This window comes from Hemiscyllium ocellatum, chromosome 25 (assembly GCF_020745735.1).
Source record: "Hemiscyllium ocellatum isolate sHemOce1 chromosome 25, sHemOce1.pat.X.cur, whole genome shotgun sequence".
Classification (NCBI taxonomy): domain Eukaryota; kingdom Metazoa; phylum Chordata; class Chondrichthyes; order Orectolobiformes; family Hemiscylliidae; genus Hemiscyllium; species Hemiscyllium ocellatum.
The window spans coordinates 11,508,980-11,529,478 of record NC_083425.1 but is presented as its reverse complement, the minus strand read 5'-3'; the positions used below and the strand labels follow the sequence as shown (position 1 = coordinate 11,529,478).

The following is a 20,499-nucleotide window of genomic DNA, read 5'->3' as shown; positions in this document are numbered from 1 at the left end:
AAACTCTCTGCTTGTTGGAGTCATACTGATCAAAAAGGGGACGATCGCTGATTATTGGATCTGGAAGGTCGGGATAATATCCAGGCTTGAGCTAACATTCGCCATGAAATACTCCATTCAGGTAAGTTTCCTGTCACCAAGTCACCTTTTTTTTTACACACAGAAAGACCTTGACACTGAATCAGCTTCCCCCAGAGCCAGCTCTCAAAGTGCCAGCTCTCAAACAATACACAGTTTACAAGACAGTTAACATTAACAGCTATATATAGAGAAACAGCAATTTTACAAGGGAGAGGAGAAGCAAAGCCAGGTCCCAAACCCTACCGTCACACACTCTTTTTCCTCTGTCTCTGAGGACATAGGTCAGTCCTTTTTATTAAAAATAGCACTTCCTGGGGAATTTGAGCATTGGGTCAGGTTCCTCTGACTCTGTGTCAGATATGGGTGGTGTGTAATGCTCAGGAACTTGCCCCATGTGCCTGGAGCATCTTAGTAGAAATTCACACTCTTCTTCCAGCAACAAAGGCACCAATGCAACAAGATCTGCTGTGTCCATCTCAGATTTAGAGTCTCTTCAACATCTGTCAGAGAGGGAAAACCCACAGGTTTTCCAACTGTCCCAAGGACCAGGGTAAGTTTGGCTCCCGCACCATCTGTGAGTTTGCGGTTTTCATATTGTCCACGTACTTATTCAGTACCGTCAATTAGACCCGAGCTTTACACATTACTGGACCTGACCTTGCATCGAACAAGCTTCTTACCCATGCAGGGCCATTTCCATGGTTTCTACAGGGAATTCATCCCCTGTAGTAAACTGTCTCTCTTGCTTGGCTGAGTCCTGCATTTGGCATTGACATTCCAGATGCCATTTCACATTTTCCCCCTCCCAAGTGTCTGGGAAGATCAAATTTAACTGGTGCAGTCTCCTCCTCATCAGCAACTCTGCTGCAACTATCCCTGTAGTTGCATGAGGGATGGTCTTATAATCAAATAGGAACCAGGACAGTTCGGTATCTAACGAAACTGTTGCTGTTTCTTTCAGCTTGCCTTCAAATTTGGACTGCTGTTTCTGCCTGACCATTGGATGATGGATGGTCTCCGTATATGTCATATATCCCATTTTACTTTAGGAAATACTCAAATTCCCTACTTGTAAATGGTGACCTGTTATCAGTGACCAACACTTCCAGGAGTCTCTGTTATGCAAAAGATGTGTGCAATTTTTCTGTCATTCCCATGTTTGACAAATGAACTTTATGAACATTCAGAGTGGGCGTCTATAGTGATTAAGAACACTAAGCCCATAAAGGACCTGCATAGTCGATATGTAACTGAGTCTAGGGTTGACCTGGCTATTCCCATAAACATGGGGAGCTGTTGGCTGTAAATGTTGCTCTTGTTGGCACTCTCGGCACTGCCACACCAACATGGCCATCTAATCCTGGCCAGCAGACATAACTTCTCACCAACAGCTTCATTTTGGAAACCCCTGGATGACCCTGGCAGAGTTCAGCCCCTATCTGGCAGCAACCTATGCTTTGGACAATCACTCTCGTTCCCCATAATAATGTGCCGTCCTTTACTGTGATCTGGTCTCTGCGGGTCCACAAGGGTTTCAGTTCTGGTTGTGATGGGCCCTTTGGTTTCCCCATCACCACCAGCTGTTTCAGTTTTACCAGGATTGGATCTTTCTTCATCCAATATTGTCAGCTGTGATTGGAAGTGTGTCGAGAAAATTTAAAATCATTATGGACTCGCTCAATGGTGGTACCATCGGTGTTGTATCTGCCAGTGGAAGGCAGTTTAGTGCATCTGCATACATCCTTGGCTTCCTGGACGGTGTTCCAACCAGTAATTATAAGCTCTTAGTATTACAACCTACTGCTGATTTTGGCCTGAAGCTAATGGCAGCACTGCCTTGTCCTCTCTAAATAGACCTGGTAGGGGTGTGTGGTCTGTTATTATTACAAATTAATGCCCATAAAGGTATTGGTGAAACTTCCTGACTCCAAATATGACTGCCAAACCTTCCTTTACCATCTGAGCATATTTACACACTGTATTAGTCAAAGACCTGGATGTTTACGCTATTGGGCGTCCCTCTCCATTGGGTCACCTATGAGCTAATACAACCCGATGCCGTGTGGAGAGGCATCGCCATGTCAATCCCAGATCGTGCTTGGGATTATAGTGTGCCTTAGAGAAAGATAGCTGTTTCTTCATTTCCCTGAAAGCTATGGCTTGGCTATGCAATCATTCCCAAGGCTGACCCTTTTTGGAGCCAGGATGGAGACCAGGTTGATATATGAACAGTCTGTAATAATTCACCAGCCCAAGGAAAGAGCTAAGCTCTGGAACAAACATGGAAGCCAGGCGCCTTTGGTCGCCCTCACTTTATCTTCCAATGGGTGTAACCTAGTCTCATAAACTCTGTTGCCCATGTAAGTCACTAATGGGACCTGGAACACACTCAAAAAACTTGACGTAATCCAGGAAAAAGCAGCCCGCTTGATTGGCTCCATATCCACAAGCATTCACTCCCTCCTCAACCAACACTCAGTAGCAGCAGAGTTTACTATTGACAGGATGCACTATAGAAATTCTCCCAAGATCCTTAGACAGCGCCTTCTAAATCCATAACAATTTCATCTAGAAGGACAGCAGATGAGAACAATACCACTTTCAAGTTCCGCTCCAAGCCACTCACCATCCTGATTTAGAAATATATTGCTGTGCCTTCACTGTCAATGGGTCAAAATCCAGGAATTCCCTCCTTAAGGGCATAGTGGGTCTACCTACAACATATGGATTGCAGCTGTTCAAGAATCAGCTCAACACCACTTTCTCAAGGGCAATTAGGGGCAGGCAATCAGTGATGCCCATGTCTCATGAGTGAATCAAAATAAAAGCTGTAATTTGCTATATTCATTGGATTGATGTCTCGGTGTGTTGTACAACAAGATGTCTCCCCCAGTCAGGCAAGTGATTCAGGTCAAGACATTAAATCTTCTCAAGAAGGAGTTGTCTCTAGTACTTAGAGCTAAAGTGATCAAAAGACATGGGCAGAAAATGGGAACAGGGTACTGATTTGGATGAACAGCCATGATCATGTTGAGCGATGGAGCAGGCATTGGGGTTGAATGGCCTACTCCTGCTTTCTATGCTTCTATGACAAGCAGCTGGTACGTCTGGGCAAAAGAGCTTATTAATACTGATAGCCTTTCGCCTCACTGAAATGCAAATACATTAAGAGGCATGGCACAGCATGGCAGGTATGACAAGGCAAAGTATGAATGCAGCTGTCTTGAAGATGGATGCTAATTAAGCAAGTGCTAAGAGGGCAAGCAAGCAGCTTGGAGATACAGCCTAGTCCAATTATGATCTGGGTGCCCTGGCCCAGCAAAAAGCATTCTTTCAATGCTAGTTGCCAACGCACCTTGCAAGGCAAGTATATACTTCCTAAGTGTCCTAAAAGGGGATTGGAGAGGAGCCACAAAGTTTGAGAGGTGTTGACAAATGTCAATGTCAATGTCGGAGGACGAGGGGGTCTGTGAGGCTGCTGCCATGGAATGTTCTCCAAGAGGTAGTTTGCTGTTGAGCAACAGAGGCTGTGTGGAGTAATCAATAAGCTGAAGGTGCATGGTACCCACACTGCCTTCCCTGTTGAGAATTTCTAATTTATTCAGTACTAAATTTATTTAGTAAGATAGAAAACTGAATATTAATAGTTGCGATGTTAATAAGGCATTTAACAAGCAATAATCCTCTTAACTGGCTCACTGTTCTCACTGCTGCCCAGTGAGAAACTCACCCGACAACAAGAAGATGCATAAAAAATGTTTAAAGCTCCTTCCAACAAGATAAAACTCGCTCAACTCCTCACATGATTCTGCCACAAATCTCACCATAGCCCACATCGTTCAGGCCCCAGTTAGGTTCCGCCCATTGTATTTTTCACAAAAACATAAAGCTATGCAATACATAGGTGCTCCACAGAAGCAAATTTTATAACTGGAGAAGATCACTGGACTTGAAATGTTAACTCTGCTTCTGTCCACAGATATTGCCAGACTCACTGAATTTCTCCAGCAATTTGTTTTAATTTTATTTCTGTATGATCAATTGTAATTCAACAACTATACAAGTTCCCGTCCAAGCCACACACCATCCTGACTTGGAAATATGTTGCCATTCCTTCTCTGCTGCTGTATCAAAATTCTAGAACTCCCTTTCTAACAGCGCTGTGGATGTACCTACACTTGATGGACTGCTGTAGTTCAAGAAGGCGGCACATTATGACTTCTCAAGGCCAGTTAGAGATTTGACATTTTATTAACAATAATAAAGGAAACTGGTGACCTTGATGCAGTTTTGTACGGTCCTGTTTTCAACAAAAATGAGCCAATAAAACAGTTACAAGGACAGTTAAAGCCATAAACACTAATCAAAGACCTATTGAGCCGATTGGGTAACTGAGCTACATCAATCAATATATTAAACATTGGCCCATGCAGAGTTTTATGGCCTCAAGTAGGATAGACAAGGACATTGCAATTAACATTGGTATGCTCAGTTTCTCCTTCTGGAAGGAAAAGTGGACATCAGGTGACCTTGCACTTGGTTTGTTTGTGCTGGTTAGCATGCTACGCTGAACCTCACTGTCTAGGCTCCCACATGAAACATAATCAGTTGGGCAAGGTATTTGCAAATCCAAAGGCTGTCATGATTTCAGGGAAAAGGAACAGGTCAAGGAGAAAGCTAACAGAGAGGCAAAAATATCACTACTTGAATTTGACAGTATGATGCTATTCTGACCTAGCCGCTTGCTGGTTGAGACGTTCCTTCTCCTCAGCCACCTCAGCATACAGTCTTCTTCGCTGTTGTTGGATAGCTTGCTCCTCTTGTTCAAGCTGTTTCTCATATCTATTGGAACACAGCAACAATCACTTTGGAGAATTAACATAGGTAAGCAATAATCATATTTAATATGCTGAAAGTATCTTTAGCGTTACTGAGGGGAATGAGAAAACATCCTTAACAGTAAAGGTAAAGGTAGAGTCTTGTCAGACCATCAGGTTGTTCACTCATTACAGAGCGATAACTGGTGCTGGTTTAACCTGAGGGTCGCCACGCCTCAAGTGAGGGGAGAAGTTGAGCAGGAAAATCCTTCATGGTGACCTCAGCCAGAGCAGGAATTGAACCCATATTGTTGGCATCATGCTGCATCACAATCCAGCCAACAAAGCTAACTGATCCCCCACCATAAACTATATCATGTAAATTAACTATATAGTTTAAGTAATTATTTTAAAGTACTGAAATTCATTTTAGCATGACCATTCAATTTAACCTTTCAAACAATTTGCATCAACGTGAATCAATTGCTGATGGTCATGTCAGCAAAACTGAGAAAAAGAAACAAAAATTACAAAAATTAAGTTTTATAATGCTGACTAACAGTTTTCTAAATACTTACTTTATAAAAGCCTTTACAGAATGTGATCATTTATAAAAATTTGTTCTGATAATGACACATTCTTCAAATTAAAATGGCACCTTTTCCATTCCTCAGAATGGATTACACATATTACTCTATATAATCTACTGCCTTTAGATTATACTATGGCCTCAGTAAAAATTGCTCACAAATCAGCTATAAACAGGTTTTATGTGTAATTTGTCAGAGGTAGACCACCAGCCCTTAACTGAACTGATATCTGAAGTCAAAACACAACTTATTATTTTTTAGCAGAACACTGTCATTTATTGTCTGACTTTGAGATGAACAGTTCAGCGTTATCGGACTCAAGAGGTAGGCATTATTTGAATTTTTTTTCTCCAAACCTTTGTCTAGCAAGATCCCGCTCCCTCTGGCACAGATCTTCTTTCTCCCTCTCCAGTTGTTCCCTCAATTCTTCAGTCTGTTTGACGTATCTCTGGGCCGCACGCTCATCAGATTGCAGAAGTTCAGCCTCATGCAATGCTTTCAGTTTCTTGAGTTCTTGTTTATGCTTAGCTATTAGCTTTTGAATCTCTGGCTCCAAACCTGGAAATCAAGAAATTCAGTTCTGCAGATTTATGATAAGGTCACAGAGGCCAGACAGAAGAAAATGCTATTACTTTTAACAATAACTTGCTACATAGGAAGCCTTTCCAAGACACATTATAGAGGTGTGAACATCCATAATGGCAAAGAATGTGGCATTGGCAAGTGGGTGGTTGGGGAAGAATGTGACCAAACACTTTGTCAAAGTGCTAAGTTTTGAAGAGTTAAATAAAACAAAGTACTGCAGATGCTGAAGAACTAAAACAAAAACAGGAATTGCTGGAGAAACTCAGCAGGTCTGGCAATATCTGTGAAAAGAAAGCAGATTTAATATTTCGAATCCACTGACCCGTTCAGAGTTCTGAAGAAGGGTCAGTGAATTCAGAACGTGGATGCTGCTTTCTCTCCACAGATGCTACCAGATCTGCCAAGTTTGTCAAGCAATTCTTGCTTTTGTTTAAGTTTTAAGGAGGCTTTTAAAAGAAGGTGGTGGATGGGAGAAAAGGTTTAGAGAATGGTTTCCATGTGAGCTTGGATGCCTAAAGGCACAGGTACCAATGAAGGGACAAAAGAATTGGGTGGAATGCATAAGGGGTCAAAGTCAGAGAAATGGTGAATTCAAAGATAGAGGACATTTATGGGACTGGAAAAGGTTACACACATAAGGAGAGACAGGGAAGTTGGTGAGGGGGGGCGGGGGGGGGTAATACAAGGTATCCTCTAGCAGGTAGAATGAGTATGAGTGGAGATGGACAATGTCATGGGTGTGGAACTCTTCTACCTTTACGATGCTCTGGATTTTGGGCAGAAGTTTGATGTAGCTCAGGGTCAAATAAGATGCCAAGATTGCACAGACTCTTCCATATTCTTCCCAAAAGAGAAAGGAAGAGCCAGCAAATGGTACATTGATTCATCTGTTGTTTAACGGTTTGTAAGTTTAGTATGTGCATTAATGGTGTACTGGATAAACAAATATCAGTTTTTGCCACCAGATATCTCTATGTTTTACAATGTTACCTGAACAAACACCTGTGGGGATGGAGTGAGATAACAATAGAATTGTGTAGCATTTTTGAGAATTGAGCATTTCAACGCAAACCGTATGAAGATGTTGTACTCATTTATCTATATCTTACTTTTAACACAATGTACAATTAGCACTGAAATGTGTAGACCACCTCACTTAACATCTACATCTAGGAGACCAAGGTCACAACAGATTTTGTTGGTTTAATTTGTTTAGACAAGAGGTCAGCGCCTAGGAGGACTTTGCAAAATCTTACAGCACAGAAAAAGCCCGTACGGTGTCTTTCTGCCATCTTTTCTCTCCTGAAAATGGTTCCTTTTCAAGCATATGTCCAATTCACTTTTAAAAATTGAATCTTCTCTACCACCCTTTCACAAAATGTAAAAAAAAACACATTCTCTTCCTTTTTTTAATCAGTTATCTTAAATTTGTCATTTGAGCCTATTGCCAGTGGAAACAGTTTCTCTACACAAAAAGTTTATAGTTCTTAACTCTTCTATTAAAGCTGCTATTAAACTACTGCTTGAAGAACAATCCCAGTCTTAGTGGTATTATTAGGAAACCTAGACATGTCACAATAAAACACACCATGTACTTTTGCAAGGAATACTGAGTAAAATTAACAGCTTCCTGTTCTGGGCCAAGCACCTTTTCATAACATTGTCAGCCAATTCTGCAACAAGATTAAAGTGCCTACTTACACTCAATTACTAAGTGATTCTGCTTTTCTAGCTCCTTCAGTGAATCAAGTTGTAACAATACTCTGATAATTTCACCTTGCCAAACCCATCTACGTTTCGGCAACGCAAGCTATGATCAGATGCAACTGCAGCAATGTTCCAAAGAGTTGTTGTGCCTACAACATACAAAGTGCTCCTTTCTCATTACTGGATCATTCTGATTAAGCTCTCCAACTCTCACTATTACTCAATTCTTGAAGAATTGTTAAGAATTGCAGCTGTTCAAGACATCCACAAACACATAAGTGTTTTAGCTTTCCATCATCTATAGTATTTTTCTTTGTCAACAAATAATATGGCAGCTGATCAGAGGCTTCGTCAAAAGAGATTTTTTTTTGGTTGCAGCTTAAGAGAAGTAGACAGCTGGTAAAGTAATTGCATCATGTACTACTTGATGATTTGTTCTTTACAATCTTCTCAACATTCACAAGCAAGCTATAAGGTAACAAATCTGATGCTAAACCTGTTACAATAAATATGTCTTGTATATTTGAAAACGTGAGCAGTAGCTGTATGATAAATTTGGAAATTCTTTTTGCAACAGAAAAGCCATTTAAATGAACTAAATGAATACAATATTTTCCCATTAGTGGCCCTCCACAACAATATGCAACTGTTAATGGTCAGATACTCTCTTTAGAACATCAATTAAACTGGTACCTTTTACAGTAATCTCTTTAATTTTCTTTGTTTTCTCATCTATCCATTTCTCTCTGCGTATTTTTTCTGTTGCACTCATTATTTCTTTTAACTTCTTGATTTCCTATAGACAGAAATAGTGAGACAGGACGTTATTTAAAAAACTGCAGTGTAGTAGTCTTTACTATGAAGTTCAAATGCTGAAAAAATTCAGAACCAGGAATAAAAGGACGCTGTCATATATATTTTTAAAAAACTATTCAGATTGTACCTCTGTCCTCTGGCAGCCTCAGGATCAGGTCTTTGCCAGACCACAGGAGGTCATACGTCAGGGTTAGCTTAGGAGTTTTTAAATACATTTAAAATGTGCTATGCACCATGCAGTTTGCAATCCTTCTGTATTTTAGTATTAGATTCAATTACATTTCCTTGTTACAAACCATATTTTGAAATAATTAATGTTCTTTAATATAGAATCTGGAAAAAAGATAAAGTTGTATTAATGGCCCCAGAGGCATTTGTTCCTGTGTGGGCTTGAAGCATTTAATTTTTTTATACCTCCCTCATCCAGCTGTGGGAAACAAAATATATCCTTTGTCAAAGGGTCTAACAAGTATAATGTGAAATATTCAAAACAGAAAATGAATGCGAGTGCAGACTGGGCACGCACACACCATGATCTTGTGATCTAAACAGCTACTTCACATGGACCAATTGTTCTGCCGCTTGTAGACAATGATGATGATTTGGAAACTGGCCCAAGAAAGGATACTGAACCAGTTTACATGGATGCAGCAAGAAAACAGTTTTGGGGAGAAGAGCAGATAGGTTGGGTTCTCCAGAAACCAGAACTGGAATCATACTGTGGGTATCAGACCCCAGAGGTTGCTGGAATCAGCGAGTGCTAGATTAGGGATGTAAAAAGACTGCCCTGTGGTCACAGATAAAACAAAAGCTGCAGCACTTTTCACATCTGGCAGATTACAGAGCATTTTTGATATAATTCAGGGTAAAAAGCAGGCAATTTACAAACACACAATGAATTAAGTAATCTGTTTGGAGATTTTTAGTTGAGGTATCAATATCAGTCACTATTGTGTGTATGATGTTTGGATGGTCTACCCATTTTTAGATGGGTAGCCATCTCTCCATCTTAGTCATGTTGAGTCAATAAGTTGAAGTTTACTGCATTAGTGCAACTAGTCACACATCATATGAATGGGACCTACTACTACAGAGACTCTCAGCATATCTGTCTCCAACTCGCTCCTTACTTAATCTGACCATGTCCCTGTGACATCATCACCCAGGTGGGGTGCCTCCTGTACTCAATCAAGTATTAACCTTTTCAGACCCATATGCAGCACCCAACAGCAGGAGAACGAACCCTTTACCGTATGTGGGTGTTGGTTATCCCTAACTGCCCTTCAACTCAATGGTTTGGGGACAGTTAAGAGTACATCACATTGCTACGGGCCCAGAATCACATGTAGGCCAGACTAGGTAAGGATGACAAATTTCCTTCTCTAAACAACATTAGTAAGCCAGAAAGAATTTTTAGGGCAATTGGTGATAGTTTCACGTGCACCGTCACCGAGATTAGCTCTTAATTCCAAATTTATTAATTGAATTTTGAATTTCACCAGTTGCTAGAGTTGGATTTAAATTTCCTGATATAAACTGAAATGGGGTTGGACTGCCATGACCAGAATACCAGGAAAGTTTTTCAAGTAGAAATTCAAGTGGTGCATATTATTGAATTGGGCAATTCAATATTGCTTTTTAGAATCTGTAAAAGAGAGAACTTGAGACTGAACAGCACTGAGAAAAAGTGCCAAAAGCAACAGTGTGAAAGAAATATCCAAAGCCTGCAGACAGAATCCATCCATCTCTCCTCGTGTCTCTCCATGTCAGAGAAAGACAGAAAGAGAAAAGAAAGAATTCATACAAGAAAATACAAGGGCAGCATGCTGGCTCAATGGTTAGCACTGCTGCCTCACTGTGTTAGTGACCCAGGACAATTCCAGCCTTGGGTGACTGTTTGTGGGCAGTTTGCATTCTCTCCCTGTGTCTCCATGGGTTATCTCTCACGGTCCAAAGATGTGCAGGTTAGGTGGACTGGCCATGATAAATCACCCATAGTGTCCAGGCATGTGTAGGCTAGGTGGGCTAGCCATGAGAAATGCAGGATTACATGGATACGGTACAGGGGGTTAGACTGGGTGGGATACTGTTCAGAGGGTCGGTGCGGACTCAATGGGCCATGTGGCCTGCTCCCACACTGTAGGGATTCTATGAAAAGACTCTTCACCTGATCAACCATCAAACTGAAGAATGACCTTCACCCTATAGCAAAAAATCAAAAGGACTGGTAAAAATGACTTTCCATTTTGTGGTGTGGACCTTTGGAATTTTTCTTACCACCTGTGGTAACTTTGGGGTGTGTGTGTGTGTGTGTGTGTGTGTGTGTGTGTGTGTGTGTGTGTGTGTGTGTGTGTGTGTGTGTGTGTGTACGCATGCATGTGCGCGCATGTCTCTGTTAGTATGTGGGGGGTGGGTGTAGTTTAAGTTGCATAAACCTTTTCCACTGCCGTTGTATTTTTTTCTGTTACTGAAGAAAATCGGGTGTGAATTGCTTTTATTCTGAATAGTAGGTCAGGCAAATTGGTCATGTTGGTGGTCTCTTTAGGATTCTCTAGTTTTTGTTATTCATTCACAGGATGTGGCAATCACTGGCTAGGCCTGCATTTATTGTCCATCTCTAATTGCGCAGAGGGCAATTAAGAGTCAACCACATTATGGTCGGCCTGGAGTCATATGTTGGCCAGACCCAGATAGAGATGGCAGATATCCTTCCCTGAAGGACAATAGTAAAACAGAAGGGCTTCTCCTGACAATCAACATGGTTTCGCGATCCTCACTAGACCTTAATTCCAGATTTTTAATTGAATCCAAATTCCACCATATGCCATAGTGAGGTTTAAACCCAGGCCTCCAGATCATTACTGGGGTCTCTGGATTAATAATTTAGCAATTGTGCCACTAGGCATTAGACATTTTGTTTTTGCTTGTGAAATTGTACGGCATGATTATCAGCCCCCTCATCCCTTGTTCAGAATCTTGGTACTTGATCATATAGTACTGCGTATAGTGGTTTCCACACTAGAAAGAAAATACAGAAGGTATGGAGAAAGTACAAAAATGATATAGAATAATAGAGCAGAGAACATTCAACCATCAGGAAAGATTGACTCGATTAATCTTTCTAGAAAAAGATCTACTGGTGACCTGATGGGATACTTTAAATTTGTAAAGAGGCTCGACGAAGGGTTTAGATCAGAATGGTGCTGGAAAACCACAGCAGGTCAGACAGCATCCAAGAAGCAGGAAAATCGACGTTTCAGGCAGAAGCCCTTCATCAGGAATATAGGCAGGAAGGCCCCACGGTGGAGAGATAAATGGGGGATGGGGGCTGGGCTGGGGAGAAGGTAGCAAAGAGTACAATAGGTGAATGGGGATGGGGATGGAAGTGAGAGGTCAGATGGGAGGGTGGGGTGTGTAGGTGGTATGGGAGATTGGCAGGTAGGCAGGTCATGAGGACAGTGCTGAGCTGGAAGGTTGGAACTGAGGTAAAGTGAGGGGGAGGGGAAATGAGGAAACTGGTGAAGTCCACAGTGTTGCCCTAGGGTGGAAGTGTTCTGAGGCGTCAGGTGGTGAGGGAGCGGCGGTGGAGGAGGACCAGGACCTGCATGTCCTCGGCAAAGTGGGAGAGGATTTAAAATGGTGGGCCACGGGGCGGTGGGGTTGATTGCTGCGGGTGTCCCGGAGATGTTCCCTGAAGGGCTCTGCGAGGAGGCGTCCAGTCTCCCCAGTGTAGAGGAGACCGCATCGGGAGCAACGGGTACAATAAATAACATTGATGAATGCGCAGGTGAAACTTTGAGGATGAGGAAGGCTCCTTTAGGGCCTTGGATTGTGGTGAGGGAGGAGGTGTGGGTGCAGGTTTTGCAATTCCTGCAGTGGCAGGGGAGGGTGCCAGGACGGGAAGGTGATTTGTTGGGGGGCATGGACTTGACCAGGTGGATCAGGTACGTCTTGGTGCCGCCCTTTTGGCGCCAATCATTTGGCCCCGCCATTTTGGCTCTGAACTGTTTTGGCGCCAATTCAGAATAAAAAAAAGTCTTGTTTGGTTAAAGAAGAGAGGATGACTAATGACCCGATGTAATTTTCTCAACTAGCAAGAATTGATAGTCAAAGCTGTAATGATCAGCTGTAGATTCAAATCTCGTTTTGTAATCATTTTGTCTTTTAACAATTGTTAATAGTCATCTACCACCTTGATGATACAAACCAAAATTTTCAAACAATGGTTATCTATCTGTATTGGTGCCAAAACAGTTTAGAGCCAAAATGGTGGGGCCAAATGATCGGCGCCAAAAGGGTGGCGCCGAATAGTCCCATTCCATGACCAAGTAGTCACAGAGGGAACGGTCTTTGCAGAAAGCAGAAAAGGGGTGAGAAGGGAAATATATCTCTGGTGGTGGGGTCCATTTGGAGCTGGCGGAAATGTCAGCGAATGATATGATTAATGCAAAGGTTGGTAGGGTGGAAAGTGAGGATCAGAGAGGTTCTGCTTTGTTAAGGTTGGAGGGGTAGGGTTTGAGGGCGGAGGTGCGGGATGTGGATGAGATACATTGGAGGGCATCTTCAACTACGTGAGAAGGGAAACTGCGATCTCTAAAGAAGGAAGCCACCTGGTGTGTCCTGTGGTGGAACTGGTCCTCCTGGGACCAGATACGACAGAGGCGGAGGAATTGGGAATATGGGGTGGCATTTTTGCAGGAGATAGGGTGGGAAGAGGTAATCCAGGTAGCTGTGGGAGTTGGTGGGTTTGTAAAAAATGTCAGTGTCAAGTTGGTCGTCATTAATGGCGATAGGGAGGTCCAGGAAGGGGAGGGAGGTGTCAGAGATGATCCAGGTGAATTTAAGGTTGGGGTGGAATGTGCTGGTGAAATTGATGAACTGCTCAATCTCCTCGCGGGGGGCACGAGGTGGCGCTGATGCAGTCATCAATGTAATGGAGGAAGAGGTGGGGAGTGGTGCCAGTTAACTATGTTCTAGGCAGCCAATAAAGAGACAGGCATAGTTGGGGCCCGTACGGGTGCCCATGGCTACCCCTTTGGTCCGGAAGAAGTGGGAGGATTTGAAGGAGATATTGTTACAGGTGAGGACCAGTTCAGCCAAACGAATGAGAGTGTCAGTGGAAAGGTACTGTTGGGGACGTCGGGTGAGGGGACTTGGAGGCCCTTGTCATGGCAGATGGAGGTGTAGAAGAATTGAAAGTCCATGGTGAAGATGAGGCGTTGGGGCCGGGGAAACGGAAGTCTTGGAAGAGGTGGTGTCTCGAACGTATGTGAGGAGTTCCTGGACTGGGGGAATAGGATAGTATCGAGATGGGTGGAGATGAGTTCGGTAGGGCAGGAGCAGGGTGACACAATGGGTCAGCCGGGGTAGTCAGGCTTGTGGATCTTGGAAAGAAAGTAGAATCGGACAGTCCAGCGTTCCCGGACTACGAGGTTGGAAGCTGTGGGTAGGAGATCTCCTGAGGTGATGAGGTTCTGTATGGTCTGGGAGATGATGGTTTGGTGATGGGGGTGGGGGTCATGGTTAGGGGGGGCGGTAGGAGGAGGTGTCTTCGATTTGGCATCTGGCATCAGCGGTGTAGAGGTCAGTGCGCTAAATTACCACTGCACCCCCTTTATCTGCTGGCTTGATAGTGAGGTTGGATTGGAGCAGAGGGAGTGGAGGGCTGCGCATTGAGAGGTTGGAGCGGGGGACGGGGGTAGACAGTTTGAGACGTTAATGTCTCGGCGGCAGTTGGAATTGAAGAGGTCGAGAGCGGGTAATAGGCCAGTACAGGATGTCCGGGTGAATGGAGTGTGTTGGAGGCAAGTGAAGGGGTCCTCAGAAGGTGGGCGGGCGTCCTGATTGTAAAAGTAAGCTTGGAGGCGGAGGAAGAAGTGTTCAACGTCACGATGCGTATTAAATTCATTGATGCGTGGACGGAGGGGAATAAAAGAAAGGCCTTTGGTGAGGACTGATCGTTCGTCCTCAGTGAGGGTAAGGTCTGGGGGGAAATGGTGAGGGCTGGGAACTAGGACCTGGTGGAGCTCGGAGTGGGGGGGGGGGGGGGCGGGGGTGGAGCCTGTAACTGGAGCGGGTGTGGTGGTGGGGGGAATGGGGGTAGAGTCATGAGCAGGGTGGTGTTCCCCTCAGGGTTCTGGGGGGTGGAGATGGTGACAATGGAATCTGTGGAGGGCGTGTCGGCAGAATGCAGGTGAGTGGCATTGGTTTGGGCGGAAGTGGGGGTGAACATGGCAGTAGAGGAGGCGGATGTCGCTGAACGTGTGACGTCAGTGGTGACATGGGGGATGGAAGTGATGTTACATGTGGTGCACGAAGAATCATGAGGGGTAGAAGTGACTGTGGATGTGGCCATGATGGGGGTGGAAGTGATGTCATCAATCACCGTGGGGATGGTAGCTATACCAGCCACATGGCTAATGGCGCTTTTATGGCGCATTAATGATGACCAACTTGACACTGACATTTTTTTTTTACAAACCCACTGACTCCCACAGCTACCTGGATTACACCTTTTCCCACCCTATCTCATGCAAAAATGCCACCCCGTATTCCCAATTCCTCTGCCTCTGCCGTGTCTGCTCCCAGGAGGACCAGTTCCACTGCAGAACACACCAGATGGCCACCATCTTTAGAGATCGCAATTTCCCTTCTCACTTGGTTGAAGATACCCCCAAAGCATCTCATCTACATCCCTCACCTCCGCTCTCAAACCCCACCCCTCCAACCAACCATAACAAGGATAGAACCCCCCACCGGTCCTCACTTTCCACCATACCAACCTTCGCATTAACCATATCATCCGCCAACATTTTAGCCAAACCAAATGGACCCCACCACCAGAGATATATTTCCCTTCCCACCCCTTTTCCGCTTTCCACAAAGACTGTTCCCTCCGTGACTATCTGGTCAGGTCCTCGCCCTCGCCACCCCCCAACAAACCACCCTCCCGTCCTGGCACCCTCCCCTGTCACCACAGGAATTGCACACCTCCCATCATCCAACGCTCCAAAGGAGCCTTCCACATCCCTCAAAGTTTCACCTGCATATCCACCAATGTCATTTATTGTATCCATTGCTCCCGATGCGGTCTCCTCTACATTGGGGAGACTGGACGCCTCCTCGCAGAGCGCTTCAGGGAACATCTCCAGGACCCCCACACCAATCCACCCCACCACCCTGTGGCCCAACATTTCAACTCCCCATCCCACTCTGCCGAGGACATGCAGGTTCCGGGCCTCCTTCACCGCCGCTCCCTCACCACCCGATGCCTGGAGGAAGAACGCCTCATCTTCCGCCTTGGAACACTTCCACCCCAGGGCATCAATGCAGACTTCACCAGTTTCCTCATTTCCCCCCCCTCCCCCCCCCCCACCTCAGTTCCAACCTTCCAGTTCAGCACTGTCCTCAATACCTGTCCTACCTGCCAATCTCCCATACCACCTATCCACTCCACCCTCCCGTCTGACCTATCACTTCCATCCACACGCCCATTCACCTATTGTACTCTTTGCTACCTTCTCCCCAGCCCCACCCCATCCCCATTTATCTCTCCACCCAGGAGGCTTCCTGCCTCTATTCCTGATGAAGGGCTTCTGCTCAAAACGTCGATTTTCCTACTCCTCAGATGCTGCCTGACCTGCCGTGGTTTTCCAGCACCACTCTGATCTAAACTCTGGTGTCCAGCATCAGCAGTCCTCACTTTTGCCTCGATAGGGTGAAGGTATAGATGATGTTTCAACTTCTGGGGGAGTCCATAGTTAAACATTACGCATTTAAGTTACCTCCTAATAAATTCAATTACACATTAAGGAGAATCTTGTCTAAAGAGACAGCAGCAAGAACGTAGACCTCACTACCACTTCGAGTAGGTGAGGTGAATTGCACAGAATAGAGAAATCTAGGCAAATGTATGAAGGAAAAAGGAATAGGAAAAAAAAATAAAATGGAAGGAGGTTGTGGAGTATAAGCACTAGAATAGATGATGAGGCAAATTATCCTGTTCCTATACTGTACATTCTGCATAATTATATGGATTTGCAGTTTGAATCTCTCACCAGTTCATGCTGCTCTTGCATCTGTTGGATTTTCTTGGAGTATTTCTGGTCCACCTGCTTCAATTCATTTACCATGGACTCACACTTTGCACTTAACCCTTTCTTGTCATCTATCAGCTGTAAGGAACAGATAATAAAAACCTCAAAACTTCTATCAACATAACTAAACATTGAGCAAAGTATATTTAAATTCAGCCCTCAAAAAAACCAATACATTCTGTAGTATACTAAGCATTACAACAGTTATAACATAACTTTATCAAAGAGGTAAATATTTTCTGTTTGAAAGAATAATTGAGCTGACCATGAAGCTCAGGATGAATAACAATAAAAACAAGTCTAAACCAATACAAATGACAAATAAACATTATTATTGTCAAGTTCTAAATTCATCAAAATTTTCTCTGCCAAATGTCTTCCCTTTGCCTTCCTGATGACACAGATCCAGGGCATTACAGTAATTTAGCCAATCATGTCATGAGTTCAATTGTTGCTCAACGAAATAAGGTGTCAGTCTTAAAGCACACCAGCTTGCACCTTCCTCTGAGTCAGAAGGCTATGGGTTCAAGCTCCACTCCAAAGACGTGACCACAGAATCGAAGTTCCTAATTCAGTGTAACACCGAGGGAGAGAGTGCTGCAACATTGATGGTGCTCATTACTGGATGAGACATTAAACCAAGGCACTACCTGTTCTCTCTGGTATACATAAAACAGGCAAATAGCACCATTCAAGGAAAAACATGCGAGTTTTCATCCCAGCATCCTGACAGATGTCTGTCCCTCAACTAACATCACTATATAGCCACTGAAAAGTGCTTAAGACTTGAGCCAATTGACTCAAGAATTGAAGTATCATAACCAAATCTGATCCTCTTGTGACACATTGCCTATATACTAACACTTTTAGCAAGAGAAACCGGATACTAATTGGAGGTGGAATTTTGGTTAATTTTGTCCACCTCTACCAAGACTACCAATGCCAATTATAAGCACTCTAAAATCTTCATCCCCTTCCTTCCCCATCAAAAATAATAAATTTACTACTGATTGGAAACTAACGAGAATACTTAAAATAATGACTAAACAGCTGGACCACTTCAGGGAGCAATTCTTTTTCAGTATATATTTCAAATTTAACAGAGATAATGTATATGAAGATATTGTATGGGGTTGGGAGAAGAACCCGGTGGCAAGTTAACTCAAGTTCACCATCACTTTTGCCTGAACTCATCCAAATTGATTAAATAAAGGTGCCCTTACTCTGCCGCTGTTTACAAAGATATAAATGATCTTATATTCCTTCGTGGGATATGTGTATCACTTGTGTTGTGGTCAGCATTTATTGCCCATTGATAATTTCCCCAAAGAAGGTAGTGATGAGACAATTTCTTGAGCTAATGCAATCCATGTGATATAGAAACACCCATAGTGCTGTTATGAAGGGAATTCCGGGATTCTGTTCCAGTACCAATGAAAGAACGGTGTTGCTTGGATTGGAACTTTAAGGTGGTGGTATTCCCATACAATTGCTGCTCTTGCCCTTTTAAGTGCCCTTCTAAATCATTGGCTTGGAAGGTTTCCAGCTGAAACTTTGTTGAACCTTTCATCTACAAACAAGATTTTATTGTTTTATACTTTCCTACCTCAAATTAAATCCCGACCCCTGATAACATCCATAAGAAATATCAATAAGAAAATAAGTGATTACGGCATGTTCAGAGATCAACCTGTTGAAATTTGAACCAATCATTTCTAAACTTACTATCTTAATTTCTTATTACACATTTCTGATACCAGCAACTATCCGTACCAGCAACACCCACAGAATTTTTATTTTATGATATTTACAATATATAAAAATATTTAATATGTAATTCATTTGCAAGGTATATAGTTGTTTTAAATTATATTTAGTTCTGTTAACCATTTAAAATCCAAAAGCCAAGAAAGATCATAACAAATTGACTAAACTAATGGTTACCACTGTTTGTTTAATTAATTCAATTCAAGTCCTAAGGTTCAAAGCACAGTACAAGGAAAATAGTGTCAACATTGTAATGCATACATCAAGAAAATAGAATAAAATAGAATTCCTACAGTGCAGAAAGAGGCAATTCAATACATCGAGTCTGCACTGACCCTCTGAGAACCATCCCATCCATACCCACAGCCCATCCTCAAAAACCCGCAGGGGGTTTTTACCATGGTTAACCACCTAATCCACACATTCCTGAACATGACAGGGCAATTGTCTAGCATGGCCAATGCACCTAATCTTTTTTTCTTTATTCATTCACGGGATGTGGGCATCACTGGCTAGGCAGCGTTTATTGCCCATCCCTAATTGCCTAGAGGGCAGTTAAGAGTCAACCACATTGCTGTGGGTCTGGTGTCACATGCAGGCCAGACCAGGTAAAGATGGCAGTTTCCTTTCCTGAAGAACATTAGTGAACCAAATGAGTTTTTATGACAATCAACAATGGATTCATGGTCATCATTAGACACTTAATTATAGACTATTTTTAAACCGTATTCTGGATACCCACAAAATTATCTCAATCTCTGGATTAACCACCCAGCAATAATACCACAAAGCCATTGCTGGCCCAGAGAACCTGCGCATCGTTGGACCGTGTAGGGAAACCAGAGTACCCAGAGAAAACCCACAAAGACACGGGAGAACATGGAAATCGTACATAGACAGTGATCTGAATCTGGAATCGAATCGGGATCTCTGGTGCTGAGGCAATAGAGCTAACCACTATGCCACTCCTAATACATATAACAAATTTTTGGATACACGATTCCAGGACACCTGCTGCTGTCGAAAGTTCTGGACCAGAGTCTAACTAGGAAGAATGCAATGCAATATTACCCACTAAATGTACCATTCACATATGGCCCCTCAAGTATGATCTGCCATTCAATAAAGTCACAGTTGGTCTTCAACTTCAATCCCATCTTTCCATCCAATCCTACATTCCTCAATTTCCTTCGTATCCAAAAATCTACCATCTCAGTGTCAACATACCATTTATCTTCCTAATTACTGGCTATACCTGCATATTAGCCTTATATATTTCTTGTACTTCTTTTTATCTTCTCACGCTTAGTAATGTAGCAGACAAAGTATGTTCTTATGTCTAGTTCCACAGGTAATTGTTTTTTGAACAAGTTACCAGCCTGCTGCAGAGACCGGAGCTTCAAGGGTCTCATTCCCTCATTCCACATCAAGCACAGATGACCAGAAGACTGTCTCAACATTCCAGTAACCTGTTGGCCAGGATATGAATATATCTTCCTTCACCATCACGGCCTGAGCTGGTATTTGAATCCAGAATTCTGACCCAGAGGCACTGTGCCACAAGGCCTCCCATATTTTCTGTACAAGGCAGCCAAATCTCTACGAACACAAACAAAACATTTCCTTGCCATTTAAAAATATTCTGTTCCTTCTACTCCTCCTTTCAAACAAATAACTTACATTTCCCCATGTCAGACACCATCTGTCAGCTTCTTGATAAATCAGTTAGCATCTAAATCCCATCAAGCCCCTTGGCATTCTCACGTGACTTTCTCACTTAATTTCATAGCATCAGTAAATTCGGAAATATTAGACTTAATCCTTCCTTCTAATTCAATAAAATATATTTATAACTAGCTAAAATCCCCAGGTGTGAACCACTTAGCACCCAAATAACAGTCTGCCAATCTGAAAATTATTCATCGGTTACTAGTCTGTTTTATGGCCTTCATCACAAATTCTATCTATGTTAATAAATTCATCCCAATTCAATAATCCCGTATCTTAGGAAATTAATTTCTGAAGTGTGTCCAGGAGAGT

At 43.1% G+C, this 20,499-nt stretch overlaps 1 protein-coding gene across 2 annotated transcripts in view; it reads right to left on the bottom strand.

Annotated features, from left to right (window-relative positions):
- The window catches only part of cep131 (centrosomal protein 131), a 135,008-nt gene that overhangs the window by 36,372 nt on the left and 78,137 nt on the right, over window positions 1-20,499 (bottom strand). For both annotated transcript variants that reach the window (XM_060844466.1, XM_060844467.1), the window contains 4 exons: window positions 16,654-16,770; window positions 8,474-8,576; window positions 5,845-6,046; window positions 4,816-4,923 (listed from right to left, as the gene is read on the bottom strand). In XM_060844466.1, coding sequence (XP_060700449.1) covers window positions 4,816-4,923; window positions 5,845-6,046; window positions 8,474-8,576; window positions 16,654-16,770 — 530 coding nt within the window. The remainder of the gene's footprint in view (window positions 1-4,815; window positions 4,924-5,844; window positions 6,047-8,473; window positions 8,577-16,653; window positions 16,771-20,499) is intronic.